At 35.4% G+C, this 20,760-nt stretch overlaps 2 protein-coding genes across 2 annotated transcripts; both read left to right on the forward strand.

Annotated features, from left to right (window-relative positions):
- Positions 1-653: 653 nt before the first annotated feature.
- LOC145004406 (uncharacterized) lies at positions 654-9,433 on the forward strand. The gene is made up of 6 exons (XM_078963320.1): positions 654-1,331; positions 7,723-7,959; positions 8,049-8,112; positions 8,256-8,788; positions 8,875-9,037; positions 9,129-9,433. The coding sequence occupies exons 1-6, from the start codon at positions 654-656 to the stop codon at positions 9,146-9,148; spliced, it is 1,695 nt and encodes a 564-aa protein (XP_078819446.1). The 3' UTR covers positions 9,149-9,433.
- Positions 9,434-18,816: 9,383 nt separating this feature from the next.
- Positions 18,817-20,492, forward strand: LOC145031036 (sm-like protein LSM1B). The gene is made up of 5 exons (XM_078979491.1): positions 18,817-19,240; positions 19,522-19,590; positions 19,696-19,811; positions 19,929-19,991; positions 20,084-20,492. The coding sequence occupies exons 1-5, from the start codon at positions 19,180-19,182 to the stop codon at positions 20,159-20,161; spliced, it is 387 nt and encodes a 128-aa protein (XP_078835617.1). The 5' UTR covers positions 18,817-19,179; the 3' UTR covers positions 20,162-20,492.
- Positions 20,493-20,760: the final 268 nt, after the last annotated feature.

Below are 20,760 nucleotides of genomic sequence, written 5' to 3' on the forward strand. Positions count from 1 at the left end.
AGGCCCTATATAGGGTTCACGGCCGTGAACTCTTGAAGATCTTGAAGATGGTGATCAAAAATGATGAATCAAGGCTAGAACAAAGGGTTTCTAAGCATGCACAAGTAAATGGATGAAATAATTACGTTTTGAGGCCTTTAGGAGTGATCACGATTGAAGATAGTTGAGAAAGAATGGGGATGTTCACAGCTGGAGCTGGAAGAAGTGAGGAGAAAATGAGTGAATCCTATATATATGGAGAGTGGTTCACGGTCCAAGCATGGGTTCACGGCCATGAACCACCTTTGAAGGTTTTCCAGGCTCGAGTGTAAATTATTGATTCCAAGATAACGCATCCCAACATTCAACCCTTGAGTGCAATTGACTTAGAGACCCTCAAATTGACTCTAAACACAGTAACAGATAGTAGAAACGAGTCTGACTTTTGATTGATTGAATTGACTTTTAAATAGTGATTTCGAGTTGTTACACACTATTTGTTTGGATTAAGGTGCGCCATCTATACTGATCACAAAAGTTTGAAGTATTTGATGGATCTGCAGAACCTTAACATGGTTTAGAGGAGGTGGTTGGATGTGCTAAAGGATTATGATTGTGAGATCCTATACCATCCAGGGAAGGTCAATGTGGTGGCTGATGCTTTGAGCTGCAAGATGGTAGGGTCCCCAATTGGGATCATTTGTATGAGTATGGCGGTGATATCTCCTTTATTGGATATGATCAAAGAGGACCAAGTTGAGGGAGTGAAGAAAGAGAATTGGAAGATAGAGAAAATTTGGGGACATTATCATTTGTTTGTCAAGGATAGTCATGGCCTCTTGACGCAATCTGGTTGTGTGTGGATTCCGGTGACTGGGGGAGTGAGACAGAGGATATTAGAGGAGGCACATAAGTCCAAGTTCTCGATACATCCAGGGGCTACGAAAATGTATAGAGACTTAAAACTGAGTTATTATTGGCCCTACTTGAAACGGGAGATCGCCTGGTTCGTAGAGCGGTGCTTGACCTGGAAGGTTAAGGTCGAGCCTCAGCGACCTCATAGCGAGGTACAACCACTACCCATTCTCATGTGGAAGTGGGAAGAGATCACTGTGGACTTCATCATGAAGTTACCGAGGACGGCTAGGGGAGTGGAAGCTATTTGGGTGATCATAGATAGACTGACGAAGATTGCCCACTTCATTCCGATTTCCGAGGGTATATCCATGGAGAAGTTGGAGGATATTTATGTACGAGAGGTGGTGTCTAGGCACAAGGTGCCAGTGTCGGTAGTCTCTGACAGGGATGTCCGGTTACATCCATGTTCTGGAAGAAGTTCTACGAGGAACTGGGTACTCAACTACATTTTAGTACGGCGTATCGCCCCAGACTGATAGCCAGAGCGAGAGGAAGATTCAGATGTTGGAGGACATGCTTCAAGCATGTGTGTTGGATTTTGGAGGTAGTTGGGACACGTACCTCCCACTGGTAGAGTTTGCGTACAATAACAGTTACCATGCCAATATTGACCGAGGTCCATTCAAGATGTTATATGGTCGGAGGTGCCGCACGTCGGTTTGTTGGGACGAGGTTGGGCATCGGGTCATAGGGAACACTAAAGTAGTGCTCAAGACCACCAGGCTGATTCAGCAGGTGCGCGGCCGGATGCGTGTCGCGTAAAACTATCAAAAGAGTTATGCTGACCGACGACGACCAAACTTGAATTTCAGGTGGGGGGATTTTGTGTACCTGAAGGTGTCTCCCTGGAAGGTAATTATCAGGTTTCGGAAGAGGGGCAAGCTGGGGTCTCGGTTCATAGGCCCGTTCAGGATAACGGCCCGGGTGAGCAAGGTGACATATCGCTTGGAACTGCCAAAGGAGCTTAGCCAGATTCACAACACCTTCCACGTGTCTCAGCTTCGGAAGTGTGTCGCTGACGAGTCCGCAATCATTTCATTGGATGATATTCAGGTGGATGAGGGCCTGAACTACATCGAGAGGCTGGTGGCCATCTTAGACAAGAAGATGAAAGGTCTTCGAAACAAGGAGGTAAAGTTGGTAAAGGTGCAATGGTAGCACCAAAGAGGCTCTGAATGGACTTAGGAGCCGAAGGAGGAGACGCGGGAACATTATCATGATCTATTTGCAGCTACGAACTTTGAGGACGAAGTCTTGCTCAAGTAGGGGGAGAGTTGTAACACTCCAAATCAGGTACACCTTTTGAAACCCTTGAAAATTAATTAATTGGAAAAATAGTCCCTCTCATACGCTGGGCGTACCTAAGGGTACACTTTGCGTACTATGGGAGAAGGATCACTAAGGAGCCTTTCGTACGCGCGGCGTACGTAAGGGTACACCGGGCGTACGCAACAGAGGGCCAAAACCCTAATTTCCGGACTTAAGACCTATATATATATATATATATATATATATATATATATATATATATATATATATACACCCTTAACTCATTTGAGCCTCACCCTAAACAACCTCCTTCACCTTCAAATGTCTCTAGAAACCCTAATACCATTTGTGAGTGCATTTTGAGCTATAAGAGTGTATTTGTGGTCCTTTTAGTGTTCATTCAAGAAGGAGAACTTGTTAAGGAAGCTTGGAGTGACATTTGGCTTCAAGAATCTGCATATAGGCAACCTTGGGAAGCTTCTGGAGGAATAAAGCTTGGACCTTGCCATCTTATTCATTTGATTTAGCTAGGGTTTTCTAGTTTTGTCCCTATGGTTGATTTTAGACCTCCTCTTGTGAGTTAAGCAACTCCAAAGGATGGAAATGATAGATCTGAGGTCCCTTGGTCTTTTGTCAACATAAAAATGGAGTCTTGGTGAGTGTTTTGACGTCATGCATGGGTTAAGAACCTTGGAAAGGTCTTAATGGGGGTGTTGGGAGTATATGAAGCATGCAAAGGCATAAAGTTGCCAACTTTATGCCCTAGGTCTTCTTAATAAGCTTAGATCTGACTTTTGGATGTAAAAGAATCGAGTATTGAGCACTTAATGGAAAAAGTGATTAATCTGTTAGTACGCAAGGCGTAACCCAATGTAAGCTGCACGTAAGTCCCCGAACCAAAATACATTGCGTACCAAGGTGGTATTTTAAGCGTACGCATCACAGATGGTCTTGGATTTGTTTTGGGCCTTTGAACCGTTGGGCCTCAATGGGTTATTGGATATGGTTATATTTTGAGGATGGTGGGCCATATTATCTGTGGTGGGCCATGGATGTTATGATTGGGGTCTATTGGGCTATGAAGCGCATTAATGATTTATGGACATAGACTTTGGGCCCATTAGCAAGGAAAGAATAGTTGGGCCTTATGGAGGGACTTGAAGTTTGGGTTTCCCATTGAATGTGTGAAATTCTAACATTGGGTAATGTTATTATTCAGTGCGGGTGATTATAGATTGTTAGGAGAGCAGCTTTCAGATTAATCAGAAAAAAGATGAGTCTGCTCACCATACCAATGGGTCTAAGGCACCAAGGCCGATCCATTTTATGATATGTGGTACACTAGATGTGGTAGCGATATGTCGTATGATAGTTAACTTTATGCTAAGTTGTATGTTAGTGATTTTGTGATATTTGCATGAAAGACCATGGGGGAGCCCATGACACTTGAATGTAAGACCATGTGGGGGAGCCTATGGTTGTCCGGCAGGGAAAGACAATGCGGGGAGCCCATGACACTTAAGTGTAAGACCATGTGGGGGAGCTCATGACATCCTTATGCAGGGATATGTGGTAGAGATAGCTATCATAGCTAATGTTATATGGTAGAGATAACTTATGGCTAACTTGATATGCTATGTGGTAGAGATAGCTTTATAGCTCATATGATATGTGTTATGTGGCTTGTGTGTGGGGTATGCTTTGGGGAACTCACTAAGCATTAGCCTACAGTGTATGGATTTATTTCAGGTATATCTGAGCCCAAGGGCAAGGGCAAGGGCAAGGCTTGATGACGTGACGTGCACTCTCTCATCGATGTTTTACGGGACACTCTGATATTTTTAAATAAAGTTGTAATGAATGTGGATTTGAAAACAAGTGTTTTAAATTCATGGTTATTGGAAATGTGTTTGATTAATTAAAAATGAAAATTTTCTTTTGAAATTTGGGTCGTTACATAAAATTCATCGTCAACGATTTGAAGATCATGTGAATCGAGCTTTACCGGTGGAGTATCTAGCAGGTGGGTGGGTGACGCCTTCAACGAAGCAACCCTTCACAGTTTCTGAATAAACAATTGTTTCATTGTATAATTTCTCTTCAAAATTTTATATTTCGTTAAATTTTAGGGTAGACACATACAATGGATAATCCGAGCAATGAAGAAACCACTGGAATCTAATGCCTCTTATCAACACAAACACCCCTCAGGTGACATTGGAACCCACAACGAAGTCATTGTCAAAATCGACAGTATCGATAGGAATAATTCCCCCCATTTATGCATTTGAATTGTGATAGTCCTATTAGAGGCATGATTAATAAAGATTACATTGATACGAATCATAGAGCTTCAGATTCAAAACAATCATTCGATACTGATGATTCAAGTGAAGGAAATCATTACAAAGAATCACGCTTCAACGTCGTTGTTATTTCACATCTCTTTTGTTTTGTGTGTGATTGAGAACAACAATAGATCGGAGGCAATGGATAACTAGCTAACTATTATTGGTGGAGGAATTGATGGGGCGGCAAACAACAATGGATAACAAGGATTTCACTGCAATCCCGCCCCCCCCCCCCCCCCCCCTTTTAATTTCCTTTGGATTTGTTAATGATCTTCTTGTTCTCGTTATTTTATAGTTGTTTGACTAAATGACTCTAAATTGTATTGTGTTTTTGTGTCTTCCTCGTTCCTCACGATCAGATTTCAAGAGGTAAAAGGGATTACTGTGGCCGGTAAGGAAGAAGAAGTCATGTGGCAAGTGAGGTGATCTTGTTTTAATGACTTGTCAAATGGTATTTGCAGAGTAGGAATGGGTTTTCCGAGTGACCCCTTCATATTTTTTCATAATGGCATTTTAAAACCTTAAAACATGAATGTTCTCTTTTATATATATATATATATATATATATATATATATATATATATATATATATATATATATATATATATATAACGAATGACCATTTAAACAAAAACCGATAAGTGCGTTAGGCTACAGTGACAATAAGTCTTAAAAATTTTCAACTACTTTTGTCGATCATATAAAAAATAAAAACTACCTCTTTCCAACTGGTTTTGCCGAATAAACTATGTTTTTATTATACCTTTTATGGTAAATCGTTTTTTACGTTGAAAATAAAGTTATGTTTTACTTTGAAAATAAAATGCAGGAAAATGAGACGAACAAATAAGGCCAATCTTCTTGTAAACAACTTCAATTTTCTTGATAAATATAGAATGAATGCCAAATCTGATTTTAGATAATATAGTAATATATATCACGTAAATCCTACCTAATAAATAATGATCCTTTTGCTACATGTTCCATTCTCCTTGATTTGGACACATGACAATTTCTAAACATTTTTGATTTAATGTATTTTCCACATGTAAATTTCTGATTTGTTCCAACAAATTTTAATTGACAACTCATTGAATTATTTATGAAAATCAACCTCAAAATAAATCAGAATAAATGCCATAAATAATATCTCGATAATTGCTTTCTTTCTAATGGTAAATCCATAATCTACTATAATAAATGAAGATCAATTTTGGTACTTTTCATTTTGTGATATTTTTTTTAAATAAATGATATCTACATATCCATTTATGGTTTTTTCAATTTTTATAATTAAAAAACCAAATAATATTTTTACTTTATATATATATATATATATATATATATATATATATATATATATATATATATATATATATAAAGTATTAAATTTAATAAATATGATAGTAAATTACAATTAATATGTTTTTTAATTCCTTACTTCAAAATTTTAATTTCCAAAATTATTATTATTTAAGTTTTAATATTTATTTTTTTTAATCAACCCGTATAATTTACGGATCTTACACCTAGTAATGAATAAAAGGTCATATAATAGTGGGATATTCCCTGAAATATCATTTCTTTTATTAATCATTTCAAACAATATAACCACCTGTAAAAGAAAATTATTAAACAATATAACCACCTACAAAAGAAATAGTGAAAACGATTATATATCATGTAATCATGTTCGAAACTTGGCCAATTTTTTTAAAAAAATCCATTATGAAAGCAAATTTTTATGATAAAAGTAGTTTCTTTTTACTAGAAAGGCTATTTGAAATATAGTTCGGGAACAACTTTTATGACAAGGTGTTCGGAGGTTTCTCCATTTTTAGTCTACAATCGATCGCCGCGGAGAACCCCAGCGCAAGTTTTCATAATCATTTATTGTATGTTAAAGAGAGGAAATTATATGCACTTGGTGAGTTGTTTTTTGTTTTTTACTTTTTATGAGCAAAATATATGCATTTAATGATGTATGTTATTTTTGTTAGTGGCGAGTTTAGAATGTAAAACAATATGGTTCAATATTTAAATTAAATTAATAAAGAAAATCAAAGATAGGCTTTGAAAATCTTGATTTATGTATATTTGTTTTTTGCCGAAAGCATTAAGTTGGTTCATTTAAAATATTTAAGGTAGTTCACAATTTATATTTTTATATAATCCTTTATAAAAATAAAAAAATAAGTGTGTCGAGTGACGCACCTTTGATGTATGTAGCTTTGCCACTGGTTTTTGTAAATTTTTTTTTTGTTAATCAAATGTATATTGATCGTTTTACATTGATTTTTTTGAAACAATAAATATATTAAACTACTCCTTAATTATTTTATCTATATACATTATGAGAGCTGAATTATCGACCTTAAGGAAGGACAACAACAAATACTGCTAAGCAACACCTGATATAGTGGACTTGAAGTGAAGAGTTTTGCATTATATAGTGGACTTGAAGTGAAGAGTTTTGCATTATATTTAAGCGTTTTATCAACAAGGTTTTGAATACTTGGGCATTAATAAATTCTTATCCATGCACTTTCTTTTTTATAGGCAAAACTTTATGACAAACTACCCATGGTGGTTTGGCCCAGAATCCTTCTTTATGGATTAGTTTTCAACATTTTCTTTTTCTTATAAGTTTTTTTTATATATATATAATTATGAATTTCTGATATTATAAGTATTCTCTTCGGTAAATCTGGATGCTTTTCAAATAGTATTTACTAGTTTTATGTTATAGCATGTATATATACAGGGAGTTTTGATAAATTATTAAAAATGGGTCAAATATTTCATCCATCGATGGAGTTTATGATTCCTAGGACGAAATCTTAAAGAAAAACATAAAAAGAAAATGCAGCGTTGGTGGAAAAAAAAAATCTTTGAGACTTAATTTGTGTGGTTCTCTTAGATTCATAATTGACCAATTGTAAATCAAGAAATCATAGCACACAAACCCATATCTGAAGATGGATCCAACGATGTGAAATCATGCCACATATGCCTCTGAACTCGACATTGTTTGGCATGTATTATTACAAGGAAACATAGAACGATTATTATATTCAAAGAATGTCCTAATGCATTATGATTTATGCATGAGAGATCAAATATTAAAATCCCACTTTTTTTATTTTATTTAAAAATAAATAAAAATGGAGGCAAATAAAAGGGGATGTTTGGATGTTGAATGTAGACAAGAATTGAACTCGTTTTGGAACTTGAAGCCTCTTGGTCGATTTTCTCCCAAATCTTTATTTATTATTACTTACAAAAGCTAAAATCTTATTGGCTTCTAGGATCTGCTTCCATTCAAGTATTTCAAGACTTCTTCAAACCACTTTGCCTCCGGCCATCACCCCTCCACCACCACCACTACCAGTCTACCACCACCTGCTGTCCTTCTCTTTCCATAGCCACCACCATCATGAAGGTGAGATATATGACATTTTCTTTAGGTTATGATAACTTTCATGTTTAATTTGCGAACTCATTTTATTTATTCTTTCGATCTTCTTACAGTTTATCAGTTGGATGCAAAGTAAAATTAATGGCGGACAAGGGTGTAAGAACACTAATACTCCTCGTAAGTAACCTTTCGCTTTCTTTCATGTCTTTTAATTAGGCACAAAATGTTTCCTTTTTTTAATCTGTAATTATTTGAGAAACCCTTTAAAGATTTATAAAGATGGAAGCTTGAATTAATTTGGAATGCATATGTTGTTGTAGATCACACGAATCACGAACCCCAAAAAGAAGAATTTAGTGATTGGCCACAGGGATTGCTAACGATAGGAACATTTGGAAACAACGATCTACCAATTGAAAATGAAGAAATTCAAGAAACTCGAGGTACAGAAACAATATCATCTCCAGATCTTTCCGAATTCACACCTGAAGAAATCGGGAAACTACAGAACGAGTTAACAAAACTCCTGTCAAAGAAACCGGCTGCTAATACACAAGAAGCCATTGATCTCCCATTGGATAGATTCCTAAATTGCCCTTCAAGCTTAGAAGTTGATCGTAGACTTTCTCTCACAGTTAATGATCATGACGAAAACAATAAAGAGGAAGATATTGATCGAACGATTAGAGTTATTCTTGGTAGGTGCAAGGATATTTGCATGAATAACAGTAGTAAGAAAGCAATCGGGAAGAAATCAATTTCTTTCATTTTCAAGAAGATGTTCGCATGCAGTAGTGGCTTTCCAGCAATTCCTAGTTTACGTGATCCGCTTCCAGAATCAAAAATGGAGAAGGTAATCAATCAATCAATCAATCATGTTAATTCAATTTATCTTTCTCTTTTTTTTTTGGTTTCTGATTACGATTCTGATGATTACAGCTGTTAAGAGCTATGCTTAAGAACAAGATCAACACGCAAAACTCTTCTCAATCATCATCAAGAACGAAGTTCATCGAAGGAAAACGACAACCCAAGAAAGTGAAAGTTACAGAGAATGAAAATGAAAAAGATGGGTCGAAATGGGTGAAAACTGATTCTGAATGTGAGTGTTTTTACATTTAGAAAGTCTAGTACTTGTTTTGAGTTATAAGGTCGTGAAACAGAGTACTGATGATGTTGGTTTAATTTTGCAGTTATTGTTCTTGAGATATGAAGTCGTTACTAAAATCTGTAAAGATCTCCTGACATGATGATATATCGTTTTCTTGGTGATGTACTTTTAAGGTAAAATTTGCCTTGTTTTTTTTTTTCTCACGAGAAGGATGGATGACCAGAAGTTGAGATCTGTAAAATGTAGAGGAAAGGCTTCACATAGAAGAAGAAGAAGAAGGCTACCCTTCTCACTCTGTTTGCTTTTTTCATGCTTGTATTCATTTTCATGGCTGCGAATGCATGTTATGTCTTGTTTTGTTTTTATGATATTGGACTATTTGTTATAATTAGGAGAAAATACTTCATGAGTTTGTAGTTTGTATGTATATAGCATATGAATAAAGTTATAAAATTGTTATTTATCGACCTCTCTATATGAAATGGGCCCCAAATAAGTAGATTATACAAATGATCTGAGGTAAAGTTCATAATAATGATCTTGAAGGTTATAAGGAAATGTCCTTACAAGAACAGTTTCATTTTAGATAGGTGCAATCAAATTTCAAAATTGTAAATCATATCAAAAGAACCTATACAATACCAAGGGCATCCACAACATCTCAACCATTAAACATATATAAAATTTTACTCTTTAAAATCCATAATCCATTAAATAACTATTCAATCTCAATTAGGAACGCATCTTCACAAGGGCAACCTGTTTTTTTTTTTCAAGAACTAGTCTCTTACTTTTAAAATTTTTACATATAAAACCTAAAACTAAAAAAAATTGAACTTGGCCCCATGTTCTCCACTTGTTTATAAGTTTTTTGAATTTGTTTTTTACAATTTGGTTTTTACATGTTTTTAAAGTTTAAAACACACACACACACGCACACGCACGCACACACACACACACACACACACACACATATATATATATATATATATATATATTTGAAATAAAATTCATGCAACAAAATTAGTCTTACAATAACAATTTGAAAAAAAATTCATGCAACCAAACTTTAATAATTCTCATTCCAAATTATGCATCACTCATTCCTCTTTTCATCAACGGACACAATGTTTAATTCTTCAATACAAGTTTGCAATAAGAATTTTATATGTTCTGCAACACTTGGTTTTGAATCATTTCATTATTTGGGGCCGTGGCCCGATCATTGGTTATCCTAAGGCTTAGGGTCTTAGGGAAGGGAGGAATTGGCCCTTTTTGGATGTGGGTGCTATAAGCTAAGTGTTTTGAGCGTTCGATTGTGTTTTGGAGCCCAAGGGTATAATCGTAATTTGGCAGCTCAATCCTTTATGAAATTTGGGTTTTTGTTCAGGAAGTTTTAAGGTAAGGGAGAGTTGATAGAAGTGTAGGGCTTTCTCGTCACCTTTCCATGGATATAAAGAACATCGAAAACTGATTTATATCGAGGAAGTTTTGGTAAAATGAAGTTAAGTGTTTTGGAGGATCATCTAGTACGCGGGGCATACTAGTTGCATACGCGGGTGTACTAAGTGGCTTGGTCGTGGGTTCTCCTTAAGCACGCTAAGCGTACTAAGGGGTACATGGGGCATACTCCCTTCAGCATCAAACCGTAATTTTGGGGTTTGACCCCTATATAAGAAACATTATATCCTCTAGATATTTTAGGACAACCTCCATCCCTTTTAGCCTATATTGAAACCCTAGAGTGCCTTGAGTGAGTTTTGGAGCTTGGAAGAGTATTTGTGGTGGTTTGTGTAAGAGAAGAAGAAGCTTGAATGTAACATCCCAAAAATTTCAACCAATTAAAACTTTTCAAAACAACACATTTACTAATAAAAGTGTACGGTCATGCCTTCGCCTTGTCACGATTCTCTGAAGTACCTGAAACCATAAACCAAAACTGTAAGCACAAAGCTTATTAAGTTCCCCCAAAGTACCAACACACAAACCGATAACATATATAAATAACTGATGGGTTTTGAGCATAACTACAAATCATATGTGTTCAAGCAACCATAAATAAAGGATCTAGGTTTTCACTAGATGAACATACAAACTTGAATACAAAGGAGAAAATCCTAGGAAGCTAGTATATAATTCGAAATCTATACAAAATAAGGTTTAGATGTGTACCTTACTTGTTATGTAGTAATAACAAGAAAACCTTGTAGATCTTTAGCTCTTGAAAGCAAGTGCCTCAAATATGACACATATAATGGCTTACAAACACTCTTTGTAAGAGGATAAGAAGGAGAAAGGAGGAGGCACACCAGATTTTCGGCTCTACTAGGGTTCTTCCAAGGTTGGCCAAAAATCACAAGCCTAAGCCTCCTTATATATTGCAGGTTGCTTAGTCCCAAAGCAATGGTTTGCAGGTGGAAACCCTAATTCCCTTCTTAAGGCCTAAGCAGCCCATGGACTCCTCAACAAATGGCCTTGGACGAAAACTTCTATGGCCACCCTATAATTTTCGTCCACTCCAATCCAAGGGGTCCAAGAGCCCAATGTCACAACTATCAATGATTTGAAAAATAGCCCTTGTATTTTAATTAATTCCATTAATCGCATAATTAATTCCAAATTAATTTCTAATTAAATATTAATTAAACAACATGATTTCTATTTAATATATTATTTTCATAACATGTTAATAAATCATTTATATGAATTTATTATTCCAAAATATAAATTCAACTTCTCTCCAAAAGTCATCATGTCAAGTTGCAAGAGTGAAGGCAACACAAAAGGACTTGTGCTTCTATCAATTCAAGTATAAACTAATTATAGTTATCGGCTTAGACACCTAATCCAACAATAACAACATGCAATGGGTCCATAGCTAAAAGACTGGATAATCCATGAGCCCACAATATGAGTCTGGCTTGCCAATAAGGCCCATAGCTCATACTTTTCTTGCTCCCGAGCCCACATAATAAGTCTCGCTCGCCCTTTGGGCTCATAGATTATATATGGCTTACTCCTTTGGTCATCGAACTAAAATACCAATGTTTAGCCCTCAGTACAAGTCTAACATACCACCCGGTCCTCAAATCATATCTGGAATGCCATTGAGCCCTCAGTATGAATCTAGCTTGCCCTACCCAACCCTTAGCTAATATATGGAATGCTACCGAGCCCTTAGTATGAGTCTGGCTTGCCCTGACTGGCCCTCAACTCATATTTGAAATGCTATAGGTTTTGTTGGCTATAGTAGAAAGCAATACAACCTCAACCCAACACAATACACTTACATATACCGATAATCATACATACAAAATCATAGGTAGTTTTACAGATCTACCAGACCAACATATCGACAACTAGCATAAGCATACATATCTAATCCATACTCAACAAATTAGATGATAACAGGATATCAAACTGATGGGTCGACCTTGGTGCCTTCGACCCATAAATACAGTGAGGAAAACTCACCTGAACCCGCTTCAAATGACTGCTCGCACCGCTGAACCGGGTAACCTCGCGCCAATTAACAATAAATACAATTTTAATCAACAATTGATCTGATAACCCAAAATCCGAGGCCCATCCCATAAACTAACTTCCTAAAGGGTAAAATACCATTTTCCCTTTTCCTTACTTATTCCATAACCAAGGGCCAACCCAACATGCATAATAAGCCTAAAACCCAAAATGGCAATCCAAAGCTCAAGACAAAAGCAACAAAATCCCAATATGGCCCAACTTCCTAATTTGGCCTAAAATTATCAAGGGACCAATATCAAGAAAATCCTTTAGCCTAACCATGGCCCAAAAACATAATCCCATTAGCCCAACAAGGCCCAAACTTAAAATGCCTAATAATGTTGAACCGGGGAGTACGCCCAACGTATTCAAGATGCATGCCCTGCGTACACGACCTCGAAGTATAGGGTACAGGTCCATTTAGCACAAATTCAGCATTATGCTTAGCGTACACTTATTTACGCCCAAAAAGCCCTTAATTGGTTAAGACGAAGTTCCAAAATCTCAGATTTGATTCTATAAGACTACTTATCACATAAAGTTGGTAACTTTATGTGATTGCATGGAAAAAAGGGAATAAAAAGCTCAATAACGATTTAACAAAGGTCTTAATGCTTTCATGGACCAAAATACACTATAAAGCTTGCATTTTTATTAACCTAGGGACTGAATGGAGCTAAGATCTAACACCCATTACTTCTGGAGTAGATCAAAAACCCATATTTAACACAAAGACTCCAAAATGCACAAATTACTCATTGAACTAGATCTAACATATAAGATCACCAAGGTAGAAACTTTATACCTTCAATATGTAGATCAAGGTGCAACAATCCTGGATCCAAAAGCCTCAAGCAATCCCACACTTCTCCAAGAAGCTTCTTCTTTTCTATGGACACCAAAAGCATGAAAGAACACTCAAAAACTCAAAAACCACTCAATTTGGGGATAGGGTTTCAATTATAGGGTTTAGAGGGATGAATGCTGAAGATATTAGGGTTAGGTGATGAGATAAGGAGTTTAAATAGGATCCAAGACCCTAAAATAGGGTTTGGAATTGACTGGAGTACGCCCATCATACCTCCTGTACGCCATGCATACTCCTAAGGATAGTCACGACCAATTAGCTTAGTACACCCAACGTTAGTTTCACTACTAGTACACCATGCGTACACCCGTGTACCTGGTGAAACCTTAGTTTCACTAATCTTCCGAAGGCCATAACTTCTTTGTTACAAGTCTGTTTCCGACGATCCTTATATCCATGAAAAGGTAACGAGAATCTCTACACTTCTATTAATTCATACCGGCCTTAAGACCTTCCGAACATAAATCTAATTTCCATAAAAGTCCAAACTGACACTTTACCGAAATACCCCTAGGCTTTAAAATACCAACCGAACACCTAGATTACCTTAATTACATTACTTGCACCCAAATTATTCTATATCTCATCTTTTTAAGGCCTCAAGCCTTATGATGACCAATCTTCAGGCCGCAACCTCGAATTAGGAAATCGGTTCGGAATAGGGCGTTACATTGAAGACTCATCATTTGTAAGAGAGCTTTGAGATCCAACTTTATCATCTTCTTTTGGTGGCTTGTGAGGTATAAAGTTAAAACCTTGATATTTTATTTCATAGATCTACTCCTTTGCATGTTTTGCTCATTTTGGTCCTTTTTGATTGGTGATTGGGAGTTAAGGCCGTTTTTGGAGCTTAGCCTTATAGATCTGGACATATTAAGGGTTCCTTGGGCATAAAGATGCAAAATTTATGGTGGTTTGGGTATCATGCATGTATCAAGTCATTCATTAAGGTATTTTGAGCTTTAGAGCCCCATTTAGTCAGGCATACACATCAAGTTGGCAACTTTATGTGATTAACCACCTTGTGGAAGTCATATATGAGTTTGGATCAAAGTCTTGATGGGTTAAGAGTTGAAATGGAAAAGTTAGCCATGTTGGTGAGCACATTGGCGTACAAGTTTGTATGTTGAGTGTTCAAGTCGTTTATGTAGTACGCTGAGCGTACAGGCTGAGTACGCCCCACGTACTCAGCAGGATGAATTTCTCTTGTTTGGGCTTGAGTGAGATTGGTAGTCTTGGGACATAAAATTTCATGGTTTAGATTGTTGAGATTTTTTTGGACTTCTTGGGAAAAGGCCTATAAAAGGGATTAAGCCTAATTTGGAAAATTGGGCCATATTTAGGCCTTAGGTGCTTATTTTGGAATTTGGGCTTTTGGATATTTGGTTTGGGCCTTGGCCCTGGGAAAAGTTAGAGGAAGGGTAAAAAGGCCTTTTACCCTAATTTAGACTCTTAGTGTGAGTCGGGATATAGTTCTTAATTGGTTGTTATTTTGGTATTTGATAGTGCATGCATTTTAGCGAATCTGCAGTCAAATTTTTTTATTTGTGGGTTTCAGTTGTCTGAGGTGAGTGTCCTAACTATTCTATGGGTCGAAGGCACCAATTTCGGCCCATTGGCTTATGTATTAAAGGAAGACTAGTGGGTGGCCCTTGGCAGTTGTATGAAAGACCCAAAGATGGCTCCTGATAAATCAGTATGCAGGACCAAGGTTCAGACCCTGGCAGTCAAGTAGATAGTTAGTTGTAGATTGTATGCAAGTCGTCTTTATGATGCTTTCATGGAAGACTAGGAGGTGGCTCCTAACACTTACCTATAAGACCTATGGTTTTGTTGTTTGGTTTTATACGAACAATCCTATGCGTGCATGCAACCCTAGTTTGGATCTATGTTATCTCTATTATAAATACAACAAATGAACACAAAAAGGAAAGCCCTAATATGCATCTAATATTTTCGAAAAACACATATAAAAGATTAGATTACATACAATGGTTGCTATATAGTAATAATAACTAATTCTTGAAGTTCGTTTGCTCTTGAGAACAAGTACCACAATTGTAGTACCTCTACTGACTCACAAACACACAAAGTGAAATGATGAATATTCAAGAGAGGAGAGAGGGTAGCTTGCTCCAAAAATCTTCACTCCTAGGGTTTCACAAGGTTTGTATGAAATCTAGTGCCAAAGGGGTCTATTTATACTTGAGGCTAGCTAGGGTTTTAAGTTAGAAACCCTAATTCCTTAGCTTAGGGCCTAAGCAAGTCCATTGACCTCCTTTCCTTAGGCCTTGGACGAAAATACCTAGATCATTCTAGGGATTTTCGGCCTACCCCTAATAAGGGTGATCCAATGGCCCAAAGCCTCAGTTATCAAATAATTACAAAACAGCCCCTATACTTTTAATCAGTTCCTTTAATCCTAAAATTAATTCAAAATTAATTTATGATTAAATACTAATTAATAATATGATTTCTAATTAATATATTATTCTTATAATATACTAATAAATCACATTTATCTCCTAATTTATTATTCTTATTAATAAAATAAACCTCTCTCCTCAATAGTCATCCTATCTAGTCACCAGTGTGAAGGCAACCCAAAAGGACCATGCTACTATCAAATCAAGTACATACCAATTATAGTTATGGGCTTAGACACCTAATCTAACAGTATTCCACTTGGACAAGTCTAATAACTATAATTGCAAGTATGACTTCAAAATCTTATTAGCAATCGTAACTCTCAAAAGCTGTTGTCGAACTCTGACCTAGTCAATAACGCGTCCTTTAGATAAAGGATTATATAATCCTCTGTTCTACAAGATATCATAAGGAAAAAGACATGAAACAAAATTATTCTCAATGTCCAACAGTTAGTTCCCAATTCCTGATTCGTGACAAAGAACTTAATTGAACACATCAATTCAGTCCTGATCGGGCCCAACACATAAGTCAACACAAAATCATCGAGGGGCCCAAGATATCGCTTTTACTCATCAAATTGTACACAACAACATACTTTATAACATCAAGTTACTGATGCGTTTACGCATTATCAATGCACAACCAACTTGTAAACAACAACTCATATATCTCAGTTTAAAGATTATACAATATTATCATCTCACAATCACTCGTGATAAATTCCATGAAGTAATTCACATGAGCGTGGGTTTAATCCAATACTCAAATCCTATTTTAGGAGTACTCATGAACGTTGTAGCAAACTTTTGTTATGTCTAAGCACTTAGATGATCTACAAACAAATTCATGACAGTCTAACCTCATAAATTACTTCCAAAGTATGATCGACTGTGGATAATTTGAATAATCTAATTATTCTGGAAGTAAAACATGCAAAAGTGAAACAATAGTAAACAATCGACACAAGATAGTAAACTTTACTCATAAATAAATGTCCATTACTTAGTCATCAAATGTCAATTACATGTATCTATTACAAGTTTCTAAACATCAATCTAATTACTAAAACTAATATCATCCTTCAGACCAATGCTCCTTGCATGCTGAACATGCTTAATCCTACTCAGACCATTTGTGAGAGGATCTGCAGGATCCTCTTCTGACGATACCCTCTTTACCACAAGGAGTCCTTCTTCTACTCGATGTCTGATGAAGTGGTTTTTTCTATCGATATGTCTGGATCTGTCATGATCCCTAGGTTCCTTGGTTAAGGCAACCGCTCATTCGTTATCACACGAAATCTCCATGGGCTCCTTTATGGCTGGTACAACTCCAAGGTCTCCAATGAAGTTCTTTAATCATATAGCCTCCTTCGACGCTTTGCTCGCTGTTATGTACTCTATTTCACACGTTGAATCAACCATATAATGTAGTATAAGCTTTATTATTGCTTTTGGATATAGTCAGTAACACATATTTTTTAATTTCTTTTTCATAATAAACACTAAGTTATAAATATATTTATATTTTTAAATCAACATATAGAAATACTTTTACTTTTAAACTAAAACATCACTGTGATTAAATTTTTCAATAAACAAAAACATAGTACTATTAATTTAAACCAAAACACGAATACATTTCCCTTTTTAACTTAAAACAATAACATATTTACATTTTTAAACCAAAAAGTGTTAGTCGATAAACAATATTTGTCAATTTATTTATTGAATGTTATTTTATATTTGATATGTTTCAGAATTCAAAAAAAGATCACAACAAAAGATAATTTACCAAAAAGAAACTCTTTGATGAAAGTAAAGTTTTCACAAGTTATTGAAAAGATACTAACTCCGACTTGGAAACATTCATCGAAGATTGTCAACATTAGTATATTTGTGCGAAAAAAACTAATCATCTCTCAACTAATTTCTAAAAGAAATTAATCATACCCGTTGTTTGGCGCAGGAAACGGCTTGTATGTATGTGTATGTGTGTGTGTCTATATATATATATATATATATATATATATATATATATATATATATATATATATATATATGTTATAATGTGGATGAACAATTATTGTGCGGACGTGTGGACAGTGCTATTCTATGAGAATCACTAAGAAAATAAGTTATTTATTAATGCGAATACGTTTAACCTCACATAAATATCGTCATTTTAATCAATTCTCAATAATTATTATTCATTTTTGTTCTCAAACATCGTTTTTCACTCATTTTCATTCTTACAGAATACGACTCAACAAACATCGTGACAAAATTCTGACAGAATGAGAATAATAATAATAAGTCTATAATAATCTTATAACCTGATAAACCTTACACGTTAATCCTTTTTGACCCGTTGAGCAGATCGCCTATGTCACATGGTATGCCAGCTGGACAAGGGCTGATGTGGATGCTGACGTGGCATGCCACATCAGCTTTGAAATCATTTAATTATATTTTTATTCCTATAATAACCCTGACTGAATTAATTAAGATACCCCTCCTTCTTCTTTTGTCTACTTATTTACAAAAAATGACATCTTGCATCTCGATCCTTTCTTTTATTGATCCAACGTTCCACATTTAGTTCTCAGGTTTTGAGAAACTTTGAATTCTCAAACAATTATACCTCTCTCTTTCTTTCTCTCTCTCTCTCTCTCTCTCATATATATATATATATATATATATATATATATATATATATATATATATATATATATATATATATATATATATATATATATATATATATAACCCATTAATATTTATAAATATCAAGTGCATGAGACACGTTCATTTTTATTTTTATTTATTGTAATTATTTTTTTTAGAGGCATAGAGAGGGTCAGTTCTAGTATTTACGATGTCTTGAAGGGCCTAATAATGAATATGCTTTTCGAGAGGTATATTGGTAAAATATGAAACTGCAACACGGACGTCAAATCAAATCACCTCCCCTTTCAGATTTGGGGGTTGTTAATTAGGGTTTATAGATAGATCTGAAGGGAAAAAAATAATTAAAACTAGCAATCTTTTTTTACTGTATTTTGATATAGAGAGTGCCTTTTGGATTCAAAATTTGGGGATAGTTGTAGGGTTTGTATCGATTCAGCAGATCGTTTATTCTACTAGTGGTATAATTCCCTTTGATAAAAATCAGAAATTTATAGTAGGAGATAAGAGTGTTAGGGCTAGGAATTGAGATCGAAAGAGTAACCTTGGGCTGCCAATGCGATTTTTTTCACCTTCAAAGAATTTTTCGGTGATTTTTCAGAAACCGAAAAACCTTGAGTGCAATGTCGTGGGCAGGTCCTGAAGATGTCTATCTATCTACTTCTCTTGCAAGCTATCTTGACAGTATGTTGCATACCCTTCTCCATTTCTTCTTAAATTTTCAAAGTCTTGATTTTTATTTTTTTTCGAGCTGTTGGTTTGTCAATTGTCGTTGGCATTTGCATCGTGGATTTCATTTTTTCAATAGATATCATTCCTGCAACTGTTAATCGTGTATACACTGTATGCTTGTCTTTTGTTTAGATTTGGTAACTGAATTTCCTTTTATTTTGAGACATTCTCTTTGTTGTAGTTTCATTTGAATTTGATGTAATCAGCTTAAACATATTCGCTTTTTTCCACAGAGAAACTTCTGGTATTGCTAAGAGATGGTAGGAAGCTGTTAGGGATACTTCGGTCTTTTGATCAATTTGGTACTGAAATTTCTCACTATTGTTGAATTTGGCCATTAATAAAAGTATTTTAGTGAATAATGTTATTAAAAAAGGGTGTGTGATGTGATCAAAATTCAAATGCAGCTAATGCTGTTCTTGAAGGGGCTTGTGAACGAGTAATTGTTGGTGATCTATATTGTGATATCTCACTAGGTCTTTATGTGATCCGTGGGGAGAATGTTGTTTTGATTGGCGAACTGGTATGATGTTTTATTTTTATAAAAGAATGTTACATTTATAAAGTTTTTTTTTTCTTGTATATATTTTAAAAAATTTGTTATGTTGATATAGTTTTGTATTTCCTCATGAATGCTTAGGATCTGGAGAAGGAAGAACTCCCTCCTCATATGACACGAGTTTCTGATGCTGAGATAAAAAGGGTTAGTGCTTTCACAAAACCCTTCCTGAATGAAAAAAAAAAAAAAAATTTTTTTAACATAATTAGAAGTTATAACCCCATTGTATTGTGCAGGCTCAGAAAGTGGAAAGGGATGCTACAGATCTGAAGGGTTCAATGAGAAAAAGGATGGAGTTTCTTGATATGGACTAATTAAGTAAGGTTATGATTGATTTTGAATGTCAGTGGCATGTCTTCTGCAAATATTAAAGCAAAGCTCCTGATGTCTCATATCATCTCATCTTTTTCTCAATATATTCAATTGCATATGGTTTCCTTCCTTTCATAAGGTAACTAACTAACTGCCCATTGTGGTGTGGGGTTTAATTATGGGGTGGGTTTGAATTTTGAAATGAAAGTGGTGTGGTGGATTTGGATAAAGATGTAATGTAGGAGATCTTGGAAGAATACTTTCATAGTTTTTGTCATCAATGTGTACATTTGTTTGGTATTCTGCAATTCTTGACGATTGTGCATGTACAAAGTGGCCAAAGTCATTCAACTTGACAACAAACTTGTAATGTTACTATTGATGACTCAAATTGCACCTGAATCAAGACGATTGCCAACTTACTTAATAACATTGATTTTGTAGTCCTGAAAAGGAACCTTGCTAGTAACACCTTCTACAACTTTTCTCCAAAATTTGATTATATAGCCAGATTAATCCACCATCTTTCCACATTCATGGAGACAAGATCCATACATCTTAAAGAACATCGTATAAATCAAGTTTACTGCGATTCATGCCT

Source organism: Lactuca saligna, chromosome 1, assembly GCF_052625555.1.
Source record: "Lactuca saligna cultivar CGN05327 chromosome 1, ASM5262555v1, whole genome shotgun sequence".
Classification (NCBI taxonomy): Eukaryota; Viridiplantae; Streptophyta; class Magnoliopsida; order Asterales; family Asteraceae; genus Lactuca; species Lactuca saligna.